The sequence below is a fragment of the Schistocerca americana genome, chromosome 8, assembly GCF_021461395.2.
Source record: "Schistocerca americana isolate TAMUIC-IGC-003095 chromosome 8, iqSchAmer2.1, whole genome shotgun sequence".
Lineage (NCBI taxonomy): Eukaryota > Metazoa > Arthropoda > Insecta > Orthoptera > Acrididae > Schistocerca > Schistocerca americana.
The window spans coordinates 514,548,035-514,574,934 of record NC_060126.1 but is presented as its reverse complement, the minus strand read 5'-3'; the positions used below and the strand labels follow the sequence as shown (position 1 = coordinate 514,574,934).

General features: G+C 38.1%; 1 protein-coding gene across 2 annotated transcripts in view; it reads left to right on the top strand.

Moving 5' to 3' along the window:
• LOC124545981 (protein strawberry notch) overlaps positions 1-26,900 on the top strand; it is a 265,254-nt gene that overhangs the window by 159,424 nt on the left and 78,930 nt on the right. For both annotated transcript variants that reach the window (XM_047124945.1, XM_047124946.1), the window contains 4 exons: positions 13,062-13,161; positions 20,800-20,964; positions 21,067-21,179; positions 21,412-21,583. In XM_047124945.1, coding sequence (XP_046980901.1) covers positions 13,062-13,161; positions 20,800-20,964; positions 21,067-21,179; positions 21,412-21,583 — 550 coding nt within the window. The remainder of the gene's footprint in view (positions 1-13,061; positions 13,162-20,799; positions 20,965-21,066; positions 21,180-21,411; positions 21,584-26,900) is intronic.

The following is a 26,900-nucleotide window of genomic DNA, read 5'->3' as shown; positions in this document are numbered from 1 at the left end:
TACAACTTTCTGGATAGTGAGTAGTCGAGTGTTCGATGGCATCTAAGAACTTGTAGATGAACGTATTGTTCAGCTGAGGGATAAAATTCTGTACATCCGTTATAAAAAAATATTCAGAAATTACAATCTATTGTCTGCTGTAGAATTCCACCTCTTGGTACTGAATGTGATTTTAAATTTTCTCCACATGTAAGTACCATGGCCGAAATCAACTTTAACGATAAAGAAATACAACTTCTTAACAAAAGATTAGATCACAATACTAACCAGCTTAAAGTCACAACGCCAAATAGACTCTTTAATCGTACATTTGGTGCTCGCTTTAGATGGGGTTCTGCAGCCCAAAGAAATGATGTAGGTACCGCTTTCAGTAGAGTTACACAGGGCACTAATACTCGTCAAAATTCCAAAAATCAAAGTAATCCGAATATACCAAAAGGGAATGTTATTTTGAATAATACTACAGAAACTTTTTAATATAACAAGTTAATCTTAGTCCTAGCAGATAAAATGAAAACCACAGTCATTATTAAGGAAAAACAGTATGTTACTAAAGTGCATGATTTTCTTTATTGTGAATGAAATTGCAAAATTTAAATTTGACCCTATTAACAAATTTTGAGCAACTTTGAAGAAAAAATTTAAAAACAACACAAGTTTTTTTCCCAATTGATTTCAAAAGAGAACACTAATACCAAAGAATCCTTCCACACCAAAGCTAAGAACAGTCATAAAGGTACTCAGAGACAATTTTTCAGTGTGTCCGATCGTGAATGCAAAATATGGAGTTGGATACCAATTTGAAAAAAAACTGTAACATCTTTCAATAAATACTACAAACATTCTATCCAATATTGCATCCACAATCGGTAGCATTTAATTTCTAATCTGTCGCAGATGTCTATTCCCCAAGGTGTGAATGTGGTTTCTTCTGATATCACATTCCTATCAACCAGGTTAGGGAAATCGTATCTAATAATTTGTGGGTTTGTGGTGGATACTTCGATGAAGAAATTGAAGAAATGTATGAATTGAAGAAATGTATGATGAAATAAAAGAAATTATTCAGATTGTGAAGGGAGACGAAAATTTAATAGTCATGGGTGACTGGAATTCGAGTGTAGGAAAAGGGAGAGAAGAAAACATAGTAGGTGAATATGGATTGGGGGACAGAAATGAAAGAGGAAGCCGCCTGGTAGAATTTTGCACAGAGCACAACATAATCATAACTAACACTTGGTTTAAGAATCATGAAAGAAGGTTGTATACATGGAAGAACCCTGGAGATACTAAAAGGTATCAGATAGATTATATAATGGTAAGACAGAGATTTAGGAACCAGGTTTTAAATTGTAAGACATTTCCAGGGGCAGATGTGGACTCTGACCACAATCTATTGGTTATGACCTGTAGATTAAAACTGAAGAAACTGCAAAAAGGTGGGAATTTAAGGAGATGGGACCTGGATAAACTAAAAGAACCAGAGGTTGTACAGAGATTCAGGGAGAGCATAAGGGAGCAATTGACAGGAATGGGGGAAATAAATACAGTAGAAGAAGAATGGGTAGCTTTGAGGGATGAAGTAGTGAAGGCAGCAGAGGATCAAGTAGGTAAAAAGACGAGGGCTAGTAGAAATCCTTGGGTAACAGAAGTAATATTGAATTTAATTGATGAAAGGAGAAAATATAAAAATGCATTAAGTGAAACAGGCAAAAAGGAATACAAACGTCTCAAAAATGAGATCGACAGGAAGTGCAAAATGGCTAAACAGGGATGGCTAGAGGACAAATGTAAGGATGTAGAGGCCTATCTCACTAGGGGTAAGATAGATACCGCCTACAGGAAAATTAAAGAGACCTTTGGAGATAAGAGAACGACTTGTATGAATATCAAGAGCTCAGATGGAAACCCAGTTCTAAGCAAAGAAGGGAAAGCAGAAAGGTGGAAGGAGTATATAGAGGGTCTATACAAGGGCGATGTACTTGAGGACAATATTATGGAAATGGAAGAGGATGTAGATGAAGATGAAATGGGAGATACGATACTGCGTGAAGAGTTTGACAGAGCACTGAAAGACCTGAGTCGAAACAAGGCCCCCGGAGTAGACAATATTCCATTGGAACTACTGACGGCCGTGGGAGAGCCAGTCCTGACAAAACTCTACCATCTGGTGAGCAAGATGTATGAAACAGGCGAAATACCCTCAGACTTCAAGAAGAATATAATAATTCCAATCCCAAAGAAAGCAGGTGTTGACAGATGTGAAAATTACCGAACTATCAGCTTAATAAGTCACAGCTGCAAAATACTAACACGAATTCTTTACAGACAAATGGAAAAACTAGTAGAAGCCAACCTCGGGGAAGATCAGTTTGGATTCCGTAGAAACACTGGAACACGTGAGGCAATACTGACCTTACGACTTATCTTAGAAGAAAGATTAAGGAAAGGCAAACCTACGTTTCTAGCATTTGTAGACTTGGAGAAAGCTTTTGACAATGTTGACTGGAATACTCTCTTTCAAATTCTAAAGGTGGCAGGGGTAAAATACAGGGAGCGAAAGGCTATTTACAATTTGTACAGAAACCAGATGGCAGTTATGAGAGTCGAGGGACATGAAAGGGAAGCAGTGGTTGGGAAGGGAGTAAGACAGGGTTGTAGCCTCTCCCCGATGTTGTTCAATCTGTATATTGAGCAAGCAGTAAAGGAAACAAAAGAAAAATTCGGAGTAGGTATTAAAATTCATGGAGAAGAAATAAAAACTTTGAGGTTCGCCGATGACATTGTAATTCTGTCAGAGACAGCAAAGGACTTGGAAGAGCAGTTGAATGGAATGGACAGTGTCTTGAAAGGAGGTTATAAGATGAACATCAACAAAAGCAAAACAAGGATAATGGAATGTAGTCTAATTAAGTCGGGTGATGCTGAGGGAATTAGATTAGGAAATGAGGCACTTAATGTAGTAAAGGAGTTTTGCTATTTGGGGAGCAAAATAACTGATGATGGTCGAAGTAGAGAGGATATAAAATGTAGGCTGGCAATGGCAAGGAAAGCGTTTCTGAAGAAGAGAAATTTGTTAACATCCAGTGTTGATTTAAGTGTCAGGAAGTCATTTCTGAAAGTATTTGTATGGAGTGTAGCCATGTATGGAAGTGAAAGATGGACAATAAATAGTTTGGACAAGAAGAGAATAGAAGGTTTCGAAATGTGGTGCTACAGAAGAATGCTGAAGATTAGATGGGTAGATCACATAACTAATGAGGAAGTATTGAATAGGATTGGGGAGAAGAGAAGTGTGTGGCACAACTTGACCAGAAGAAGGGATCGGTTGGTAGGACATGTTCTGAGGCATCAAGGGATCACCAATTTAGTATTGGAGGGCAGCGTGGAGGGTAAAAATCGTAGAGGGAGACCAAGAGATGAATACACTAAGCAGATTCAGAAGGATGTAAGTTGCAGTAGGTACTGGGAGATGAAAAAGCTTGCACAGGATAGAGTAGCATGGAGAGCTGCATCAAACCAGTCTCAGGACTGAAGACTACAACAACAACAACTTCGATGAAATAGATGAGGTGCTACAAGTGCTTGACCTAGTCTTAAAACATAATTATTTCAAATTTGACGATCAAAATCAGGGACACACCATGGGCTGGCCCCTGCTATCCTGTGTTACTAATATTTAAGTCACTAACTTGAAATATTCATATGTACAACAGTCCCCTTCGTATAAAAGAAAGATTATAGCATGGTATTGTAATGCAGCTACTGTCTTTTATGTTGTATAATGGTTCAAATACAGAATGCAACACCGTTGTCAACCCACTGAATTCTTGTGAGGAAAACATCCAATGAACCGTTGAACATAATGGGTGGGGAGGTGTTATGCTCCCATACCTCCATTTACTCATCATTATCCTAAAGTATTCCAAATTTTTATATGACATTTTCTGCAAACTGACACAGCTATACACCAGACTTCTAGCCAATCTGTCCTTTTCATAGTACTGTCAAGAACTAAGTAATCATAGACATTAATATTTTGGTAAGTTATTAGAGCAGATGGGAAAGCAGCTTATGGGGAAAAGTATTGTTCCGGCTATTTTTTTCCCATAAAAACAGAGAGGCTGGATACAACAAACATAAAACTCATATGAATTTTAACTAGTACAAAAAGGGGGAGGTGTCTACTCATTGATCTGCAATGATTGTCCACATAACTGGACAAACTGGATCTGGTTTTAATGTATGCTTTTAAAAGGTAATGTAAGTTTTACGAACTCTAAGTTTGCCATTACATTACATGTGTGTGAAAAAGGACACTCCATTTCCAGTATGAAGAATAATTTAAAATCTTATTTAAAGAAAATATTAGAAACAATTCAGATGGTTTAGAAAAGGTGCAGACTATGTGATCTTTGAAATGATTGCCCACTCACATCATAAACAACCAATCTGAGATGAACCATCATTGCAATTTGGTTAATTTCAGTTTCATGAACTTCCCCAATTGACTACCTTCATATCTTGCTTACTGGATGTATGTTGTTCTTTGGACAGTTTTGTGATTATATTCCAAAAATAATATAATTTTTATCAATGAAAAACATCCTGTAATGAATAACATTGCATATAGATATATAAAGATAGCTTTCAGAGCTCAAAATAATGAGTTACAAAATTTTTATGATAACCAATACTAAATTCCTGAGTATACTCATACTTTTACTAAAATATCGTGAAACTTGAAGTCATTTTTTAGTTTCTGTGGAGCTATGAAATCTAACCATGATTTCACGATGGTTTCATGTGAACATAAATCTTGGAGGAGCTGGCTGGAGCATTGTGGATGAATTCATGTTATACCACAGGTGAGCACTTGTCGCTCAACTGATGAACTGTTGTCACTTTCAGTCTGTAACGAAGTAACATCACATTTTTCTTCATGTCCAGAGCCACTAAATTCAGTGTTAAACTCAGGCTCAGTAAAGCCATCCTTTTTTGAAAGCATTGCCTAAAAAACAGTACTGGAGAGAGTCTGAAAGTGCTCATTTTGTATTCGAGTATCCAAAGCTGCACACAGTAACCAAACACAACATCCACATTACAGATGTATAATAGCAGATGCTCTCTAGCGGCTGAAAATTTAACTATGTGTGTTGGGGTTTTATTTTTCGGAAGATGTGTTCTTAAGTTGCTCGAGTATATTTGGGATTTTAAGTTTCTGTTAAAATAATAAAAATGAGATAACTTGAGGTTTTATGTTAAAGGAGTAAAATCTGCTTATTCTAGAGCCATTAAATATTTTTTGTAAATATTTTTAGGTAATTATATAAATATATTTTTATATTTAAGAAATAATTTTATTCGTGCTATTTATACTTCATTTATTAACCACCACAATGCTTTTCATTCACCACTTCCAATTATAACATGATTTATATTTATCATTAAATCCTATGATACAATTCCCAATTTTCAGTTGTTTACCAAGTAAACTGATTTTTGTTTTTTTCCTTACCCTGTCGCATCTTGCACATGCCTAGTTTTTCTTCATGCCACACCTGCTTTGCCCACATTCTGTTTGTAATTAACACCTGTATTAGTACCTTTTGTGCTGTGCGACTGTTGCAACAGCCCACTGTAATAATACCATACAAGATTGACTCTCAATAGCCTGGTGCAAGAATCTGTTACCAGATGACCACTTCAAACTTTCGTAGTTCCGTTGTGTTGCGTAATAAAGGAACCTGTGTGCAGCTAATGCAATCTTGAAGAATTTTCATTCATTTAAAAAAATAAAATAAAATAAAAAAATAAAAAGAAGGGGCAGTTTAAAGTGTTTTTATAATTAATGTGGAAAATTATTGGTAATTTCCATATAGTAACAACAAATAATTTAGTTTATTTAGTATTGTGTTGTTATAACTGAGAATATTACAGTGAAAAATGATAGATTTTAGTCATATGGGAATTGAAAATTTCAGTACAGAAAATGTAAAATTTCAGGATAGATCTATTACTCACTTAGCTTATAAACATGACCCTTACAATGTAATATTTCATTGTACTGGAATATGTGAGAACATAGAAACTGTATACATATGGAGGATACATGGGAGAAACAGGGAATGTCATTGTGATAAGAAAAATTAAGTAACACTACCAATATACAGGATAAATCACCTAAAACGTGCACCCAAAAATTGCGGAAATGGAAAGTGCAATTTATGTACAGTTCTAACAGAATGGATTGATAGTCAGGGGCTTGTATTGTTAGCCAATAAACAGAGTCTAATAATACTTAGAAAGTGTAGTTTTCCTGCAAACAAACACTTTTTTAAGTGGAACAATGGCTCTCGACATTAACAAACTAAAGTGGGGTCAGTGGTATTTGTCGCAAGATGTTAGTACGAGTCGTTTACGAGGTATTGTAAGCTCACACTCTGACACCTATACAGTGCTTGTGGAAGCACACACTAAAGAACAACACATGTGCATACACTATTTATGTGGATTCTGGCCAGTGGTGAGACTATTGACCGATTGTGTTCAGAATGACCAATGGTAGTGTCAGTACACACATCCAATCTTCTACGGAACAACCGCAGCACAGGTGCTAGCATTGCAGTGGAGATGTCCAAACAGGCTACACTAATACATTGTTGCACAGCATTGGATGTAGTTGGTACGTCTTTGTAAACAGCGTCTTTCACCTTCCCCACAGAAAAAATCTACAGGTGTGAAATCTGTGTAGGAGGTGGGCCAAGCGACAGGTCCACTGCGTCGTTTGGGAACAGTTTGTGAAGACAAGCTGTAGAACTTTGCGCACTATGGGCCGGACAGCCAACTTGACCTGGCTGTGATTGGTAAATGAGTCTTCATCGCTAAACAAGGTAGATGATATATCTGGAGTATCCTATCTTAATGCCCACGTACAGAAGTTAACACGATTTTCATAATAGTTTCCATGCAGTTCTTGATGAGAGAAATTTGATAGGCACAGAACCTCTGTCGATGGAGAATGCCACTTCCTTGTGCAGTTGTGTGGAAGCTGACGTGCAGATCAACTGCAATGACAGCAAGAACTTCTATTTCCTCTTTCGCGTGACTGCTTGAAGAGATTGTTGAATATCTGTTGAGAAGGTTGATGTCTAGTGAAATATCTTGCCACTTACACTGTACAAGAATGAATGACCCTCCTATATTCTCCATACACCGTGAGCATGTCGGCTGTTTCGGCACTGCTGAATCCCGTCATCCACTCACAACCTACTGCTTGTACTGTCACACACTGACTGACTAGCAAGTTGCACTGCACTCGTACACTGTAAGCAAACATAAGAATATTGCACAAAGCAACTGCACAGATTGAATGGCACAAACAAGTGTCGGTGTGGTAACTTTTCACAGTGCATTATCTCATAAATGAATCATGCTAGACACCTGCAACAAACGCCACTGACATTCTAATGTATCCTACTTTTCATTTGTTAACGTCAGTAGGCATTGTTTCATTTAAAATAGTGTATGTTTGCTCAAAAAGTACTCCTTGTAAGTATTATTAGAATTTGTTAATTGGCTAACAGTGCGATTCCCTGCTACAAATCTGCTCTGTGAAAACCACACATCAATAGCACTTTCCATTTCCGCAATATTTTTCGTGCAAGTTTTAGGTGATTCACCCTGTGTACCGTATGGTGACAAGAATAGTTTACGACAGTGTCCAACCGAATATAGAAAAGCTCACTGAAATATATCGAGTTGTGGAATCCGTGTAGATTTGGTGAAAGGGGGATTTCATCACAAACAATAAAAGAAAGGGAAATGTCAGCTTGGTATGTGTCAGCAGAGTTGTACGTGATGCTGAGGTGATGTCAGTTGTGTCATCTTACCATGTGCTAGTTGTTGGTGACTGGTTTATTGCTTATTTTGCATATAATTGCCAGTCTGAAGAAGAGAATGGTAACACAAGTCTGGCATCAACCGACAAGAGACCTAGTTCGGGCCGAATGGTTGAAGTAACAGAGAAACTTGAGGTACAATCAACAGGAAAGACTTCTTCATAAGATTAATCTGGTCAGTATTAGAAGTCGGGCAGGGTACTTACTTACCTGGTCTAATAGACATTGTGGCAGCTACTCAAAGGAGGCATAAGAAAACCAAATTTGAAGCACAGTTTCATGATCTTAGTTAAAGATATAAGTGTAGAATCCCAGTAGATGGGCATATGGTTGAAAGAAATGATGTTCTTGTCCATCTTTGATATTTCTTAGAAACAGCTAGAGACTTTGCGGAAAAATCTAAAGGTTGGTGCACTCTAGGCTGACAGACACTGAAAACACAAATTGACCAAAGAAGCATTCAAAATTAATTCTGTGTTGTATTGAGATCACATGAAGTCCTTTGAAGGAAGACAGATCCATTACAATGTCCATGATTCACAAAAAAATGTACTTGCCAGATAGCTCATCAGTTAAGGAAATGCATGCTATGTTTACAGGGTAAGGATCCCAATAGTCCAGCATCATATGAAAGCTGTAGGAAAATATTCTGTAGCAAATATTTAACTTCAGTTTTGGATATCCTCAGAGGGATATGTACAGTATATACTACTTTCATCAGCTGAGGTGAGTTAATTGATTTCATGTTCCATGGGTTGTTTTGATGATAGATCGTAATTATATGGAACCAGTCATCATTCACATTGCAAATTAATTTGTATGTATAAGCCCTACCCACTACCTTTTACACATCACTATAATAGAAATTCTTGTATGCCATAGGGAATAGGAGGAGTTGTCAAGGAGAAACTTTCTCAGTTTGTTTTTGATTTTACTTTGCTGTCTGTCAGACATTTTATATCATTGTTTTAAGCGATCAAAGATTTTTGTTGCAGCATTGTACACCCCTCTTTTTTCCAAAGACAACCTTAACATGGAGAAATGAAAGCACATTTCCTTCTGGCACTGTAGTTATGTACAGCATTGTTCCATTTGTACTGTAGTGGATTATTTACTCCAAAATTCATGAGGGAATAAATATATTGTCAAGCAGTAGTCAGAATGCCAAACTCCTTAAACAGACGTCTACAAGATGATCATAGGTGAATGCTACATATTATTCTTACAGCACGTTTTTGTGCAATGAAGGTTTTCTTTCTTAAAGATGACTTACCCCTGAACGTTATTACATTATTCCATACAGCATTATTTTATTATTTCCTCACCATGTGTTACATTTATCATTATTGTAGCACCCTTTGCTGTGCAGAACTGAATACATTGCATGTTTTTAAAATTGAGGAGGAGACTGTTCACAGAAAATCAGTCACTGACACTTCCCAGAATTTATGCGTGGATTGATTAGAGTCATTTGCAAAAAGAATTAATTCGGCTTGTTGTATGTTAGATGGAAGACTGTGTACATGTATGAGGAACAATAGTGGACCTGAGATTGAGCCGTAGGGAACCAGATGCATTATTTCCCCCAGTCAGAATTATGTTCCCCAGACTGTATTGGTTGAATTAGTAAGAACAACTTTTTGCATTCTTTTGGTTAGATATGACATTATCTGTTGGTTGGCTATACTATCAATCCCATAAAACTACAATCTGTCTAGGAGAATACTATGATTCACACAGTCATATGCCTTAGACAGGTCACAGAAAATACCAAGTAGCATTATTTTATTATTTAATTCTTGTAAAATCTGCTGTGTGAACATTTAAATGGGATTCTCAGTTGAGCAACCCTTCTGAAACCTAAGCAGTGGTTTGCTGAGAGTATTATTTTTGCTTAGGTGAGACACTATTTGAGAATACATCACCTTCTCGAAAATTTTGGAAAATGATGTCGACAGTGAAATAGGTCGATAGTTGTTGACATCTCTTACCACCTTTCTTAAAGAGGGATTTAATAATGGCATATTTCAATTTCTCTGGAAAAGTGCCTGGAGTTAGTGAAGCATTATGTATTTCACGTAAGACCAGGCTTATTATATGGGCACAAATCTTTAGTACTGTTTTGGGAACACCATCAAAACCAGATGAGCTTCTATTTTTCATAGAATGTATAGTTTCCTTAATTTCAGGAGGTGAAGTTGATAATACGTCCATCCATATGTTTGGATGTCAAAAATAGAATCACTTCACAAAAATTGTGCAGAGTGTAAAGAAATTGAAGCTAAATTGTGTGCATTCAATACAAATTGCATCTTAAAAAAGCCAAACAATCTTATACCCATAAACAACTTGTGAGGCCCACTTCCAAGAAAAATATTGATAGGAATGTAATAACAATGGATTTCCGAAAGAATTGATCCATACCTAAGTTGTCAACTAATGACATGTATTCCTGCAGACAGTTTTCACTGTTCTCCTTCAATATACGTGTTTTGTCAAGTGGACACTCAATATTCTATACATACCCAGAGATAGTTTCACATAAAGCAGCAGATGAAGTGTGTTCTATGTTACATAATTTTATATTTTGCGAACTTATTGAAGAGAGAAAATGTTTGAATCAGCTAAATACGTGCTATTGTAAAGTGCAAATTTGCTTTTGATGTGGATCGTAACAATGTATGCAAGACCGGAGGAAGGGCAGCATCGGTCGTAAATTTGTAATCTGTTCATTACATATCTATTTCGGCTACTGTGTAGCTGTCTCTGCAGTTATAGTTAGGTCATTATGATTCTTCGTAAATAAAATTGCACATTGTTATTATAAATAACAAACAGTTAAACTGTTTGTTATTTGTAATGGCAATGTGGTACTGTGTGCAATTTTATTTATGATGACTTTTCATAACTTGAATATGATTGCACTGAAGGTGTCTACACAATAGCTTAAATCAATGTGCAAAAAAATTTAGAATCGATGCTGCCCTTCCTTCTTTCCCGGATCTCAGTAATACGATTGTGGAGCATGCTGTTCCTGACAAAAACACTGTGTGATTCAGGGGTACTCAGAGAATGCATAATTACTCTTGAATTAATGGAAGGGTAGTGTTCCTCCAAAAATTGCTGCACACTCAATTACAAAAGCTTTTTCCATGTATAAAATATTATTCATTTGCTTAACTCTTACTTGATTGATTGCAGTTTTTTATACTCATAACTGTTTTAAACCTTTTCTCTGTCATTAGTTCTTGCTTATCTGTATTGTTATCTGAGTTTTCTACTTTATAGTCAACATCATCATGTAACGTATCTAATTTATCAAGTGCTCCTGCATACCTTCCAATTGAGGTAAATCCTATTGTTCATGAAATCGTCCAGTATTCCTCCTCTCACTGTAATGTCCATCTCTATAATGTTCATCCATATGTCTACAGTCTTCTGACCCACCGCGTCCCTTCAACTTCACTGTCCATATTTACCCGAGCTGTCTTTGTTAGTCGCATCCTTAATGTGTTTCCGAAACTCTTGAGTGCTGATATTCTGACTTGCCACACACACACACACACACACACACACACACACACACACACACACACACACCATTTCTTAATTTGTCCAGCTTTGTTTTCTGCCTCTAGGACCTCGAGAACTTCGCCTCTAACGCACATAGTGGCGATGGGTAACTCTTTGTAAGGGTGCATATGCTAGGATTGGTTTGAAGTATCAGTTGTACATTATTGCTCTAGGGGTTCCCTCCACTGTGTCAGCAGAAGCACGAGTTCTTGCGAATCTAATCCTATATAGAATCTCTTTTATGGTTAGATTGACTCGAGAAATTACACTTCCAAGGTATGTGAAGTTTTCACATTTTCCAGGGGGTAATTACAAAGGTTAGCTGGTCAGCCTAACTTGTTCACTGCCATTACAATGATTTTGACTTCAAGTATTTTGATGCTGTATTTCTGGAATTCATCCATCTATTTCTCCAACTTCAACTGCAATGCCAGCTTTGTTTCTCCCCAGATCACACCCAATTACCAAAAACCAAGGCATTAAGCTGTGATTGGGATTTCTTGATATTTTTCATTATGTCATCTGTGACATCTACTCTAGCATTTCGAGGTATTATTTAAAGATTTCAGAACGTTTCAACAATACTTCATTTATGATTTTTTTAATTATTTGAGGTTTAGTCTGGTGGGTGTGATACTTTTGTATGGCTTGTAGAGTTTGCATCACACTGTTTTATGTTTACGTATAAAACTGTTATTAACCAGAAAGTTCGGACACTGCAGTGCTTTTTCAAGCTGGTGCTGTATCCTATTTGGGTCTTGACTTATCCAGACAGTTATAGAAGCACCTACAGTTTAAAACGGTCTCTGAACCAGCCAGCTGCACATTTTTTAAATATGAAAATCAGGGCAGGAACAAGGTATGAGAAGGTTGTTGGAACCTATATTAAAATTTATAAACTGTAATTAACAGACTAATTGGCAATATTGGGTCAGCACTCAGATATGAGCAATCTTGTGTTCCAAAGCTTTATCATGTATTGCAAAAGTGGAGTATTAATTACGATGTATTGTGCATGTACATTTGTTACTACTTGTTGCTGATGGTTTCATGATGCCATCACATGATCACATTTGGATTCCATACGCATGTTAAGTAACAACTTTCCAACAGTATGGTTTCTTTTTCTGCAGTTTGACTGTAAATTGCTTAAAATGGTGGCTCAGAAGCTGTTGTTAATATAAGCACCACATTTTCTGAAGCTCTTGGCTTTCTAATCCTCAATCAATTGGAGAGTCTAAAATTATCATGTTCAAGTGTTAGCTGTGTTGTAGACATGGTAGTCACAGAGGGTGTTATTAGAACTTTACAAAGGCCTCAGCTGTTAAAATAATTGCTGCTTGACATGAAACACATTGTGTGTGTCCCATTTATCTGCAACTGGATGACAAAGCTAACGTTTCCTGCTCCTCTATCATCTACTCGGTGATGCTTCCAGTAAATGTGCTCTTGTAGCTACTGTCGGGGTGCATTTATTATTAAGGTTGTAGTGCACAGTTGCAGCTCCACCATGCCTTTTGTAGCACTGTCGATTGCATTGTGTATAAACCTGATTGTGAATTTAATGTGTTTGTGTTTTATTTACAGATGACTGGTCGGAAGGGTCGTGTTGTACAGACTGAAGATGGTATTCAGTACGAATCACGGTCAGAAGTTGATGTTCCTCTAGAAACTCTGAACTTGACAGGTTTGTTGTTCTTAATTTATATCAGCTGCTTTGATAGAACTTTATAAAATTCCATACTTCTTTTTATTTCATAATCAAGAAACCACATATATTTTGGATTTTCCATTTTTTTTATTGTTGCTTCTACAAATATTTTTCTTATTTCTGAGAATCAATTTTCAATGGGAGCAGTGTAATAACACCAATTCAGAGTCTCTCATTTGAATTAAACAGCCATCTACCGTGAATTTTGTAATCAATTGTAACTGTAATAAAAATTTGTCAATTTATACTGAAAATTTTTGAAAGAAAGGAACTTAACACGCTTCTGATTATGCGATTTACAAGACAACGATTCAGTGTACATATTAATAATTTTTTATTTTTAAATAGTCACTATATTCCAGCACTGTTACCCACACATGAGAAAACCAAATCATACAAGAAAACAGTTTGAGTTCCGTAATTTTGTCTAACATTATGATCAGAGTCCTCTGCCAAGTCTTATGAGTATTTTTAGTGTTATGCAAAACGTGCAGTTTTGCAGTAATTTTTACAGTGTATATGTAGACATGTGACCAGGAAAAATCTTTTATGTTGTTAATGATTATCTCCTTCTGTCATATTGCATTAATTTTACACAATAAAATGGTTAATATGGTCTTGGGGCTGGACAACAGATACAGTGCAAATTTTTAAGTCATACATAAATCTTCAGCCTCTGGTCTGGTTTAGATAAATCAGTAATATGTTTGCCACATGAACTTGTGGTGATACTGACCTGTTCAAAGTTTAGGAATCTCTAAAGTACATTATCCCAATTAAATTGCACATAGCCCTATTCCGAATTCCATGCCACTTTCCTTGACATTGACCTCATCCCCATTGAAGGTCAACTACATACTTCTGTTCACATTAAATCCCCTAACAAAGAACAGTACTTACATTTTGACAGTTACCACACTTTCCATGTCAGACAGTGCCTTCCATACAGCCTTGGGAATTGAGACCAACATATTTGTTCAGATGCAGACTCTTTACAGCAATACACCACCATTTTCACCTTAGCCTTCACTATATGCAACTACCCACCCAGTCTAGTTCAAAAGCAGATTTCCCGCAACATCACATACAATCATGGCATTGCTGATCCCTCCAAGAAACAACTTAGTACAATTCTTGTCACCCAATACTATTGTGGTCTTGAATATGTTGAATAGCTACTTAAACAAGGCTATGACTTCCTAAAATCATGCCCCAGAATGGGGTCCATTCTGCCTGACATTTTGCCCACTGCAAGAGTTAATATCATACAGTTACTCACCCTTGAACACCATATTTTGCATCATAACTTAAAATTACGAATGCTGATTTTCCTCTTGTTGTATTGTTTCTTGTCGTATGTGTTGCTTCGTGATAATAATTGTCAATTAATGTCAGAGCATGAATCCCAACAAATACCTCCAATAGAAATTACTAAATAGAGGCAGATACTTAATCTAGTACATCTTAAATAAATAAAAGATATTTATGACGATTTCCCAAACTAAAACTTTGAAATTTCTCTACCCTCTCACCTAGAACAGCTTTTCATCCCCCCCGGTCCCAAATCTCTGCAGTATCCTGGTCCAACCTTGTGCTTTTTCCGTACCCTTTTCCCTGTCCTCTGGCTCTTAGATTAGATTAGATTAGATTTACTTTCATTCCAATTGATCCGTAGTGAGGAGGTCCTCCAGGATGTGGAACATGTCAGAAAAACAACAATACATGACAAATATTTAAACTAAAACAAATAAGCTAATGTACCATTCCACAGGTCCCAAGTGGAATGATCGTCATTTTTTTATGAACACTAAGAGTCATTTTACAAATACTATTGCACTGAATTTAAAATAAAAAAGTTTTATATTTATTTATAAGGTAAGAAACATGTAATACAACTACTGTAATACTTATTTACAATGAACACATTACTGCACTGAAATGGTGCAGAAGTTAGATTATACTTACACACACACACACACACACACACACACACACACACACACACACACAAATTTTCAGTGAACACATTACTGCACTGAAATTGTGCAGAAGTTATGTTGTACTTATATACAAATCAGTTGGTTTTCCTCAGAAATTCATCAATGGAGTAGAAGGAGTTGGCCACCAATAAATCCTTTAGGCTTCTCTTAAACTGAATTTCATTGGTTGTTAAGCTTTTTATGGCTGCTGGCAAGTTATTGAAAATGTGTGTTCCTGAATAATGCACACCTTTTTGTACAAGACTAAGTGACTTTAAATCCTTGTGAAGATTATTCTTATTTCTAGTATTGATTCCATGAATTGAGCTGTTGGTTTGAAAAAGTGATATATTTTTAATGACAAATTTCATTAAGGAATAAATATATTGGGAAGCTGTAGTTAGTATCCCTAGTTCCCTAAACAGGCTTCTGCAGGATGTTCTTGAGTTCACACCACATATAATTCTTACTGCACGTTTTTGTGCCCGGAAAACTTTAGCTTGGCTTGATGAATTACCCCAGAAAATAATCCCATATGACATTATGGAATGAAAGTAAGCATAGTATGCCAGCTTTTTCATTTTTATATCCCCTATGTCTGACAAAATTCGCATTGCAAACAGAGATTTGTTAAGACGCTTCAGCAGTTCTGTGGTGTGCTCCTCCCAGTTGAATTTATTATCAAGCTGTAATCCCAAGAATTTAACACCGTCCACTTCTTCTATCTTCTTGTCATCATATGTTAGACATATACTCTTGGGACACCCCTTACAAGTTCTGAACTGCATGTAGTGTGTTTTTTCAAAGTTTAGTGACAAAGAATTGGCTAGGAACCAGTGATTAATGTCTACAAATATTTTATTGGCTGATCTTTCTAAGACTACACTTGATTTGCTATTTATTGCAATGTTTGTATCATCAGCAAACAAAACAAACTTGGCATCTGGTAATGTTACTGATGAAAGGTCATTGATATACACAAGAAAAAGTAAGGGCCCCAAAATGGAACCTTGTGGGACCCCACATGTAATTAGTTCCCAGTTGGATGATGCCTGATAGCTTGATACATGTCTCTTTCCTAATAACACCCTTTGTTTCCTGCCAGAGATATAAGATTTGAACCATTTTGCAGCATTTCCTGTTACACTATAATATTCTAGTTTACTTAAAAGGATATTGTGATTTACACAGTCAAATGCCTTTGACAGATCACAAAATATACCAGTTGCCTGCAATTTTTTGTCTAATGAATTAAGTACATTTTCACTGTAAGTGTAGATAGCCTTCTCAATATCAGAACCTTTTAGAAATCCAAACTGTGACTTTGACAGTATGTTATTTGAGATAAGATGGTTATAAAGACGACTGTACATTACTTTTTCGAAAATTTTTGAGAATGCTGGCAACAGTGAAATTGGACGGAAATTTGATGCTATTTCTTTGTCTCCCTTCTTAAACAGTGGCTTAACTTCAGCATATTTCAGCCATTCGGGAAATATTCCACTGATAAACGACTGGTTACACAGATAGCTTAATATGTTACTTAGCTCAGAATCACATTCTTTAATTAACTTTGTTGATATTTCATCATACCCACTAGATGTTTTTGATTTTAAAGATTTTATGATGGACATTATTTCTGTTGGGGTAGTGAGGGTCAAATTCATATTATGGAAATTACTTGAAATGTCTGGTCTAAGGTAATCCATAGCAGCATCTACCGAACCTGACAACCCCATCTTTTCAGTAACAGTTATAAAATGTTTGTTAAAAAGTTCTGCAACACTATACACATCTGTCACCAATGCATCATTTACTCTTAATGCTATTTGTTCCTCTTCATGTCTGGTTCTACCGGTCTCCTCCTTCACTATATCCCATATTGTCTTTATTTTGTTATCTGATATGACTATCTTTTCCTTGTAATATATTTGCTTTGACATCCGTATTACAGTCTTACTCTTGTGGTCGTGCCAATTGTAAGACTTGCCCCCACGCACCCTCCTACCATCACCAGTACCACCCCGTAGGTGACAAATCATATATTATCAAAAGGAGAGCCACCTGTGAAACTGCACATTTCATGTACCAGCTGTTACATAAACACTGTCTGGCCTTCTACAGTGGTATGACTACCACCAAGTTAACAGGTATGATAAGTGGGCATACTCAGAGGATGTATACTGGCAACTCACAACATTATGTTGCAGAGTACGATCTACAACATAGTGGTTGTGACCACACATGCCCATCTGAATTGCTCCTCGTGAACCATGTACTCCTCAGGTGGGAACTGGCAGTACAACATGTTTGGTTCTTGTCAGCCACCTGGCTGAAATTCCTGTGGTCTCAGCATTTCTTTTCAGAAATTATAATTTTTTTATTCTCTTTTGGTTTTCTATACATTTTATTTTTCCAACCTGTCTATTTTTTCCTAGCCTCCCTCATGTGTCTACCATTTACTATGCACTTAGCTTTCTACTCCTATAAACACTTGCATGATGTTTTCAGTAGTCTCTGTCTCACTTAGTACCCTGCCTTCAACCTCTAAACTCTTGGTTTTTCAAATCATATCCGTGCAGCCCCCAACATTCAGTCTCTCCTTCTAACTCCAACTAGTAAGTCTCCGCTGATGACTTTTCAGTAGTTCTCCCCAGTTCTTAAACCTCACCAGTCCATTTCTTTCATACCTCTTCCTTTCCCTTTGACCCTTCTGCTGGAAGAAGGAGACACTGGCTCCAAAACCTTGCACATTTCCATATCATTTATATGTGTTTTCTCTTGCTGCCACTTTGTTCATAGATTGTTTTATCTGTCCATTGAAGTTACACTAATTCCAACATTGTCTGACAGGAAACAAATGGGGTGGGATTTTTGGGGGGGGGGGGGGGTGTAGTACGTTGTGTTCTACTGTTCTTCCTTAAAAGAGAGGGGGAGAGAGAAGAAAACACAATAGAAGCCCAATACAATGCGGCTGTTGGGGTCCACGCTTTACTCCCATGTTATAGTGTACCAGCTTCATATCGAGAGTAGTCGGCCATGTAATGACAAACTACGCATGGAAAGTTAACACATCATGCAATATTATACATACTGTAGTATACAATATTTAAATTTAAATAACATTAGAAGTAAAACATGTCAGAAACTTACCAAATGGAGTACTGTCATTAGATGAACTTTGCTCGAACGTTGACCAAACAATAACACAAGTTTCAGTACGGTGTATAAAGTAAACTGTCAAATACAGTATGATCATTTACAACACTGCCTGCAAACTACTTATAGTATGTCGTTATTCTACTACTTTAAAGAGGTCAGTTAGCTTTCTTTGCGAAATAATTTCACACAGTTTCTTTAGTGCCTATTGTTTTATGCTCATCAGTTGCAAGAACTCAGTTTCGTTTGGTTGACTTTGTCACCCCATCCATGTAATCACTTTACACTTTATTTATATTATTCAATATTTCATGTGTACTGGGAACATCATCTATACTTTCTTTTTCAGCTTCGTCATCTTAATTCTCGACAGCTTAACTACTCTTGTTTTGAACGGCATCAGTAATGTCCTTGTCATCTACGATCTACAAAATTAGTTCTTCATTGTCGATGACTCCCCAACACTTCGAGTCTTAGAGATCAATATTGCACTGTAGAAAATCTCTTGCACACCAGATATCCATACTGTTAAAATCTATGTCTCTACAACATTCATCTGTTGCACTTTCTTCAATGTAACGACATTTACATTTACAGATTTCAAGTACATTTACGTTTCCTCATCTGAACTTGCTATTGTTGAAGTGAGCAGTTCATGGTGATAATGAGCCTTAAATGCTCATATGCTGCCCTAATCATGAAGCTAAATGAATGCTGTTCTGTTTTTTTTGGCAAAAAACAAGAGTTTTTATTTTTCCATCTTCTGATTGCAACACATCAGCATGTAAATGAGCTGGACAGTGATCAAAGTTTAGTAGAGCTTCTTCTCTCAGCTTATAAGTGACCATAGTTGCTTTCTCACTTACAGAACAAACTGTTCGTGAAACCAATTGGTGAAAATGTCACCTGTTATCCAAACATTCTTTGAATGCCTGTAAGTCAATTTTAATGTTAGCTTGTTCACATACATGAAATCATCGTGAACTTTTACGTTTGCCTGTACAAAAAGCTTTCAACTTATGGCTCCCGATTTATTTGTGGCACAGAGAAGGATTATTCTGCCTTTATCCATGTTCGGACCGATCTTGTTCCTGTGGTTTTTTTTTTTTTTTTTTTTTTTTTAAAAAATTGAGAGTTCTGGTCAGAACCAACTGCTAACAAAGTGCCATTTCATCACAATTATACACTTGATTATTATTTAAATTTTTATCTACCATAACTTTTTGTAGAATGCGGGAAACTGTGAACCAGATTCCTTGTCGCAGGACCTTGCTTCTCCTTCAGTGGTCGTTTGATGAATTCCATGGTGACATTTCCATCTTGAAAACCATATGTCGGAAGCTATAAAATCTTTGTTGCCATGTAAATCAAAGTGAAAATTTTTAGCTAGGGCCCGAAAGTGGCACGCCTTCATTTCCCATTATTAAAAACCTAAAATGAAGTCATTTGTCAAGTTCACTGTCTTTTCCTTGTTTAGTCCTTTTTCTGTCCGTTCCCACATCACTTTCAACTGTGTTTAAAATTTCTGAGATTATTCTCTTCTTTCACCCATCCCCTGATTGTTCCTTCTGGTACACCACATTCATGGGGTAACTTGCTCGAGATTCCCCACTCTTCACATAATCGGTAATTTTTAGTTTATCACTCACAGAGTACGCTTTCTGTTTCTGTGACATCTTAACAAACACACAGAAATCTACACTGTGAATGAATAATTTATGATCCACATGATGTTGGATTGTCAAGTACTGTTGCATAGTCACTTTGTTGACTGTGTCACAATGTTAACTGCAAGATACATCTTCAAAGCTTCTGTCCCACAACATTCCTGATATGTCGATAAAACAACCCAAAGGTTGGGTTTAATTTCATCCACCTATTTTGGTTATTGTTTAAAGACCTTATAGGTAGCAATTTTAAATTATACTCAGAAAGTCTAATGCAGACTGTAATAAGATCGGTGTTTTCTTTTTTTGGGAAGTGGGGGGGGGGGGGGGGGAGGGGGCGTGCGCTTGGGTGTGCAAAATATATTGAACGTTAAAAAAATTATTTACAAATGATATTTTATTTTGGGGGACATGCTTTATACATGCAATATCTGAATCTGTGATATATCAGGTGCGGTGTATCGGGCTTCTATTGTATGTACATTGTAGGAACTGTGAATGTGGCACACTCATAGTCAAAAAGCAGCAAAAGTAAAGGGACAGAAATTTACGCTAGTCAATGAATCTAAAATTCCTCTTGTCATCTCCCTTACTAGCAGTGGTACAGGGTTTCCAGGACTGTGTAATCCACTGTTACATGTAATCATGTGTTGTATGTCAAGCTTATTTGAAAAACTGAAACATGTTGGTCATATCTGCATAAATCTGTTCTTGTATGTGTCAAATCCCATTTTAACAAGTCTGTCTTTGACATCCTGCACAGTTCACACAGAAAGATGCTTCATAGATGATTTTTTTTCTGTTTTCAGAGAAGCAAAGATTTATGGATGGTGAGAAGGATGTGGCCATAATATCAGAAGCAGCTTCCAGTGGTATCTCTCTTCAGAGTGACAGAAGAGCAAGGAATCAGAGGCGACGTGTCCATATAACACTGGAATTACCTTGGAGTGCTGATCGTGCTATACAACAATTTGGTTAGATTTGGTTCACTGGTGCATGTTCTTGTCATCAGATTAACTGCTAACGAATTTCAGTGGTGATGCATTGAAATTTATGTTGTTCTTCATTTTTTTTAGGTCGAACACACCGTAGTAATCAAGTTAATGCACCTGAATACATTTTCTTAATTTCCGATTTGGCTGGGGAAAGAAGATTTGCTTCAATAGTGGCCAAGAGGCTGGAGAGTTTGGTAAGTTATTGTTACTCCAGTCTTGCTTTTATTCTGGAGTTCAGCAAATATTAAATATATGTATAAAAAAGCTAGAAAGATCTATGTATTTTAACCAGTGTTGTTGCTTGTGTCTCTATAAACATTGCGCATCCTTTTTTATGTTAAAAAAAAAAGACTGAAAACTGGTTTATATTGTGTTCTTAAGAGTATTTCATTCATAGCTTTGTATTTAAAAATTCATTCTTTGCAGGGAGCATTAACTCATGGTGACCGCCGAGCAACGGAGACGAGAGACTTATCTCAATTTAATATTGACAATAAGTACGGTCGATCAGCCCTAGAAGCCACTATGAAAACAATAATGGGCTATGAACCACCACTAGTACCTCCACCAAAGGACTATAAGGGAGATTTCTTTAAAGGTATTAATTTTTATGTCTGTCTGTGTCATATACGACTCTATTGACCTGTGATTTTGGATAACCCACTGTAAAATTTTCCTCTGCTGCATATATTCTTGTCTGTTGTTTCTTTATGCATTTTACTTCATGGGGAAACTGTCCGTTGTTTCAAAAACTTGACATTTAGTTGTAGATCGTGTGTGTGTGTTTGTGTGTGTGTGTGTGTGTGTGTGTGTGTGTGTGTGTGTGTGTGTGTGATGTGGTCACCACTTTTGACTGCTAAATGTAGTATCATTATCTTGTAACCATTATCTTGTATAAACCATAGTCCATTTTTCTTTTTCATTTATGTCAATGCTAGCTCATCATTTATTAACAATGAAAAGTGCATTGTATGTAACAGAGGTGGGAGGGGGGGCAGCAGAAAATAGACTTGTCGGAAAATGTAAGATGTAGAAAACTAAAATGGAGTGGAGAAAGGTGTAGTTATTGTGAAGAAATGCTGAGATGGAAGGAATTAACATAAATTAATGTCAGGTGGGTGGTGAGAAGCAAGGGCATGTTGTAGTGTAGTGCTTGTTTCTACCTGCAGAGTTCTGAGGAACTGGTGTCTGAAGGAAGAAACCAGATGGTGCATGTGGTGAAATGGGCACCGATGTCATGACTGTCATGTTGTACAGCATGCTCTGCAACAGGACATTGTGTGTTGCCTGTATACACCCTCTGCCTATGCCCTTTCATCCTGAGCAATAGCTGGTTGGTAGTCACGCCGATGTAAAAGGCTGAACAGTGTTTACATAACAGCTGGTATGTGACATGTCGTTTCACAGGTGGCTCTCCCTTCGGTAGTTCATGCTTTGCCAGTTACAGGGCTGGAATATGGGGTGGTAGGAGGGTGCATAGGGCAAGTCTCTCTCTCTCTCTCTCTCTCTCTCTCTCTCTCTCTCTCTCTCTCTCTCTCTCTCTCTCCCCCCCTCTCTCCCCTTACCCTCTCCCTTAAAACCCACATTCTTTCGTCTTTCCCTCTCCTTCCCTCTTTCCTGATGAGGCAACAGTTTGTTGCGAAAGCTTGAATTTTGTGTGTATGTTTGTGTTTGTTTGTGTGTCTATCGACCTGCCAGCACTTTCGTTCGGTAAGTCACATCATCTGTGTTTATATAAAGCTTTCGCAACAAACTGTTGCCTCATCAGGAAAGAGGGAAGGACGAAAGGATGTGGGTTTTAAGGGAGAGGGTAAGGAGTCATTCCAATCCCGGGAGCGGAAAGACTTACCTTAGGGGGAAAAAGGACGGGTATACGCTCGCACACACGCACATATCCATCCACACATATACAGACACAAGCAGACATATTTAAAGACAAAGAGTTTGGGCAGAGATGTCAGTCGAGGCGGAAGTGCAGAGGCAAAGATGTTGTTGAATGACAGGTGAGGTATGAGTGGCGGCAACTTGAAATTAGCGGAGATTGAGGCCTGGTGGGTAATGGGAAGAGAGGATATATTGAAGAGCAAGTTCCCATCTCCGGAGTTCGGATAGGTTGGTGTTGGTGGGAAGTATCCAGATAACCCGGACGGTGTAACACTGTGCCAAGATGTGCTGGCCGTGCACCAAGGCATGTTTAGCCACAGGGTGATCCTCATTACCAACAAACACTGTCTGCCTGTGTCCATTCATGCGAATGGACAGTTTGTTGCTGGTCATTCCCACATAGAAAGCTTCACAGTGTAGGCAGGTCAGTTGGTAAATCACGTGGGTGCTTTCACACGTAGCTCTGCCTTTGATCGTGTACACCTTCCGGGTTACAGGACTGGAGTAGGTGGTGGTGGGAGGGTGCATGGGACAGGTTTTACACCGGGGGCAGTTACAAGGATAGGAGCCAGAGGGTAGGGAAGGTGGTTTGGGGATTTCATAGGGATGAACTAACAGATTACGAAGGTTAGGTGGACAGCGGAAAGACACTCATGGTGGAGTGGGGAGGATTTAATGAAGGATGGATCTCATTTCAGGGCAGGATTTGAGGAAGTCGTATCCCTGCTGGAGAGCCACATTCAGAGTCTGATCCAGTCTCGGAAAGTATCCTGTCACAAGTGGGGCACTTTTATGGTTCTTTTGTGGGAGGTTCTGGGTTTGAGGGGATGAGGAAGTGGCTCTGGTTATTTGCTTCTGTACCAGGTCAGGAGGGTAGTTACGGGATGCGAAAGCTGTTGTCAGGTTGTTGGTGTAATGGTTCAGGGATTCCGGACTGGAGCAGATTCGTTTGCCACGAAGACCTAGGCTGTAGGGAAGGGACCGTTTAATGTGGAATGGGTGGCAGCTGTCATAATGCAGGTACTGTTGCTTGTTGGTGGGTTTGATGTGGATGGTAGTGTGAAGCTGGCCATTGGACAGATGGATGTCAACGTCAAGGAAAGTGGCGTGGGATTTGGAATGGGACCAGGTGAATCTGATGGAACCAAAGGAGTTGAGGTTGGAGAGGAAATTCTGGAGTTCTTCTTCACTGTGAGTCCAGATCATGAAGATGTCATCAATAAATCTGTACCAAACTTTGGGTTGGCAGGCCTGGGTAACCAAGAAGGCTTCCTCTAGGCGACCCATGAATAGGTTGGCGTATGAGGGGGCCATCCTGGTACCCATGGCTGTTCCCTTTAATTGTTGGTATGTCTGGCCTTCAAAAGTGAAGAAGTTGTGGGTCAGGATGAAGCTGGCTAAGGTAATGAGGAAAGAGGTTTTAGGTAGAGTGGCAGGTGATCGGCGTGAAAGGAAATGCTCCATCGCAGCGAGGCCCTGGGCGTGCGGAATATTTGTGTATAAGGAAGTGGCATCGATGTTTACAAGGATGGTTTCCGGGGGTAACAGATTGGGTAAGGATTCCAGGCGTTCGAGAAAGTGGTTGGTGTCTTTGATGAAGGATGGGAGACTGCATGTAATGGGTTGAAGGTGTTGATCTACGTAGGCAGAGGTACGTTCTGTGGGGGCTTGGTAAGCAGCTACAATGGGGCGGCCGGGATGATTGGGTTTGTGAATTTTAGGAAGAAGTTAGAAGGTAGGGGTGCTGGGTGTCGGTGGGGTCAGGAGGTTGATGGAGTCAGGTGAAAGGTTTTGCAGGGGGCCTAAGGTTCTGAGGATTCCTTGAAGCTCCGCCTGGACATCGGGAATGGGATTACCTTGGCAAACTTTGTATGTGGTGTTGTCTGAAAGCTGATGCAGTCCCTCAGCCACATACTCCCGACGATCAAGTACCACGGTCGTTGAACCCTTGTCTGCCGGAAAAATGACGGTGGATCGGTCAGCCTTCAGATCACGGATAGCCTGGGCTTCAGCAGTGGTGATGTTGGGAGTAGGATTAAGGTTTTTTAAGAAGGATTGAGATGCAAGGCTGGAAGTCAGAAATTCCTGGAAGGTTTGGAGAGGGTGATTTTGAGGAAGAGGAGGTGGGTCCCGCTGTGACGGAGGACGGAACTGTTCCAGGCACGGTTCAATTTGGATAGTGTCCTGGGGAGTTGGATCATTGGGAGTAGGATTAGGATCATTTTTCTTCGTGGCAAAGTGATATTTCCAGCAGAGAGTACGAGAGTAGGACAGTAAATCTTTGACGAGGGGTGTTTGGTTGAATCTGGGTGCTTGCACGCGTTTCTCTTTTACTGACGAAGGCTGTGGCTGAAAGCTTAATGTGAGTGTCTTATAATTGTGCCTGTTTGAAACTTGAAATATCTTCTTTACGGTAAGTAACAATCTGTCTTTCTCTACATTATTCATTTTCACAGTTGTAATGAATGGTTTCTCTGTTGCTGCAATATTAGACTGACTGCATCTCACTTGATGTTTTATCAAAACATTCCATTCCCTGTTTCATAGCGTAAACAACTTCATGGTATGCTTCTTTCCACTAATTGCTTGAGAAATGTTCAAGTGGCTGTTGATGCAGTCATATATGTACTGTATTTGGATCAGAATAACAAGGGGATACGCAGTTGTGTACAATTTAGTTTTAAATGGGCAAGTCACTTTGCGTACAGAACGCTTGTGGCAGCAGTAGCTTTGCAGTTTCTTACGGAACCCCCACTAACTTGCAGCTTGGGATTTGTTTTGCAGGACAATAAAAACCTTATTACTTTTCTGTGCTCTTTCACTACTTTTGTTAGATACTCTGTTGCTTAAGAATAAGTGTGCTACACAGATAGACAAAGAACTTGATGTTCTCTCTGAGGTTTTCTCAGTATGGTTGGTTAATGGTGTGCTTCTGGGTATACAGCCAAGTTGTTGTTTCTATTGTTGTACAATACTCTGTCAACTGACCCAGTAGTCTTCTTCGGGTGCAAGTCATTTCCTTATGTGTACTGATTGCCTGGACTCAAATGTGCTGTGAACCGTCATCGGATTCGCGGTGCTATTCCTAGGCAATTGTAAGCGTGACTCTCGACACCCACTATGTCCTTTGTGCACTTTTGTTTTTCAGGGTGTAAGCTGCTGCTTCTTTTAAATTAAAAATACTTTCAGTAATTTGGTTGTATGAAATTCTTAGGCATCCAACTTGTCAGTTCCAAAAGCATAATAGGGCGAACATACACCCAAGGTATGGATGCCAGATGATGAAAATTCCTGACCATGAGCCTCCTGACATGTCCCCCCGTGTATCCCTCCTGTAACTCTATTAATACCATATTTGTGCAAGTATAAAGTGATCCTGATTATAACGTGACCCCTTATTTTCTAGAGGCATTCGGAAAAATTTATTTTTAATGTATTCTCACTCATCAAAATTAGAAATTGTTATATTGGTATGAAATATTTGACTAAAACGTTAACATTATACCTATTCTAAATTTATGCCATTTTGTGGATTGTATACATTTTGATAATACAATGAGAAATAACATAAACAAGAAATGGTTTATATTAATTTGTGGTCTGTTTTATTTTCTACATTTTTTATTATTAACCCTGTCGTCTGTGGTATCACGATTTTTAATTATCGTCCTAATACCTGAGCTGTGAAATTTATATCTTCATCATCATAAATATTTATTTGGCTGTTATTTCCAGATATGTTGTACTTCTTCCAAATATATTGTGGTTTCTGAGGTTGTGCTTACTGTGGGACCTGAGAACACTGATGTCTTTATCCACATACATATCAGATTTTGCTTCTATACTGATGTCAGAATGTTACAATGTCTCTTGCTTCCAAGCATATTGTCTACTCTCAGCTCTCTCGTTGGCTTCATAGAACTGGCAGCTGACACATCCCCTTTTGTTCCTGTCACATCCTGGTGAGCATGGACAACATTGCAGCACGGCACACACATATATGCCACTGGCCCCTGTCTAGACTTCTACCC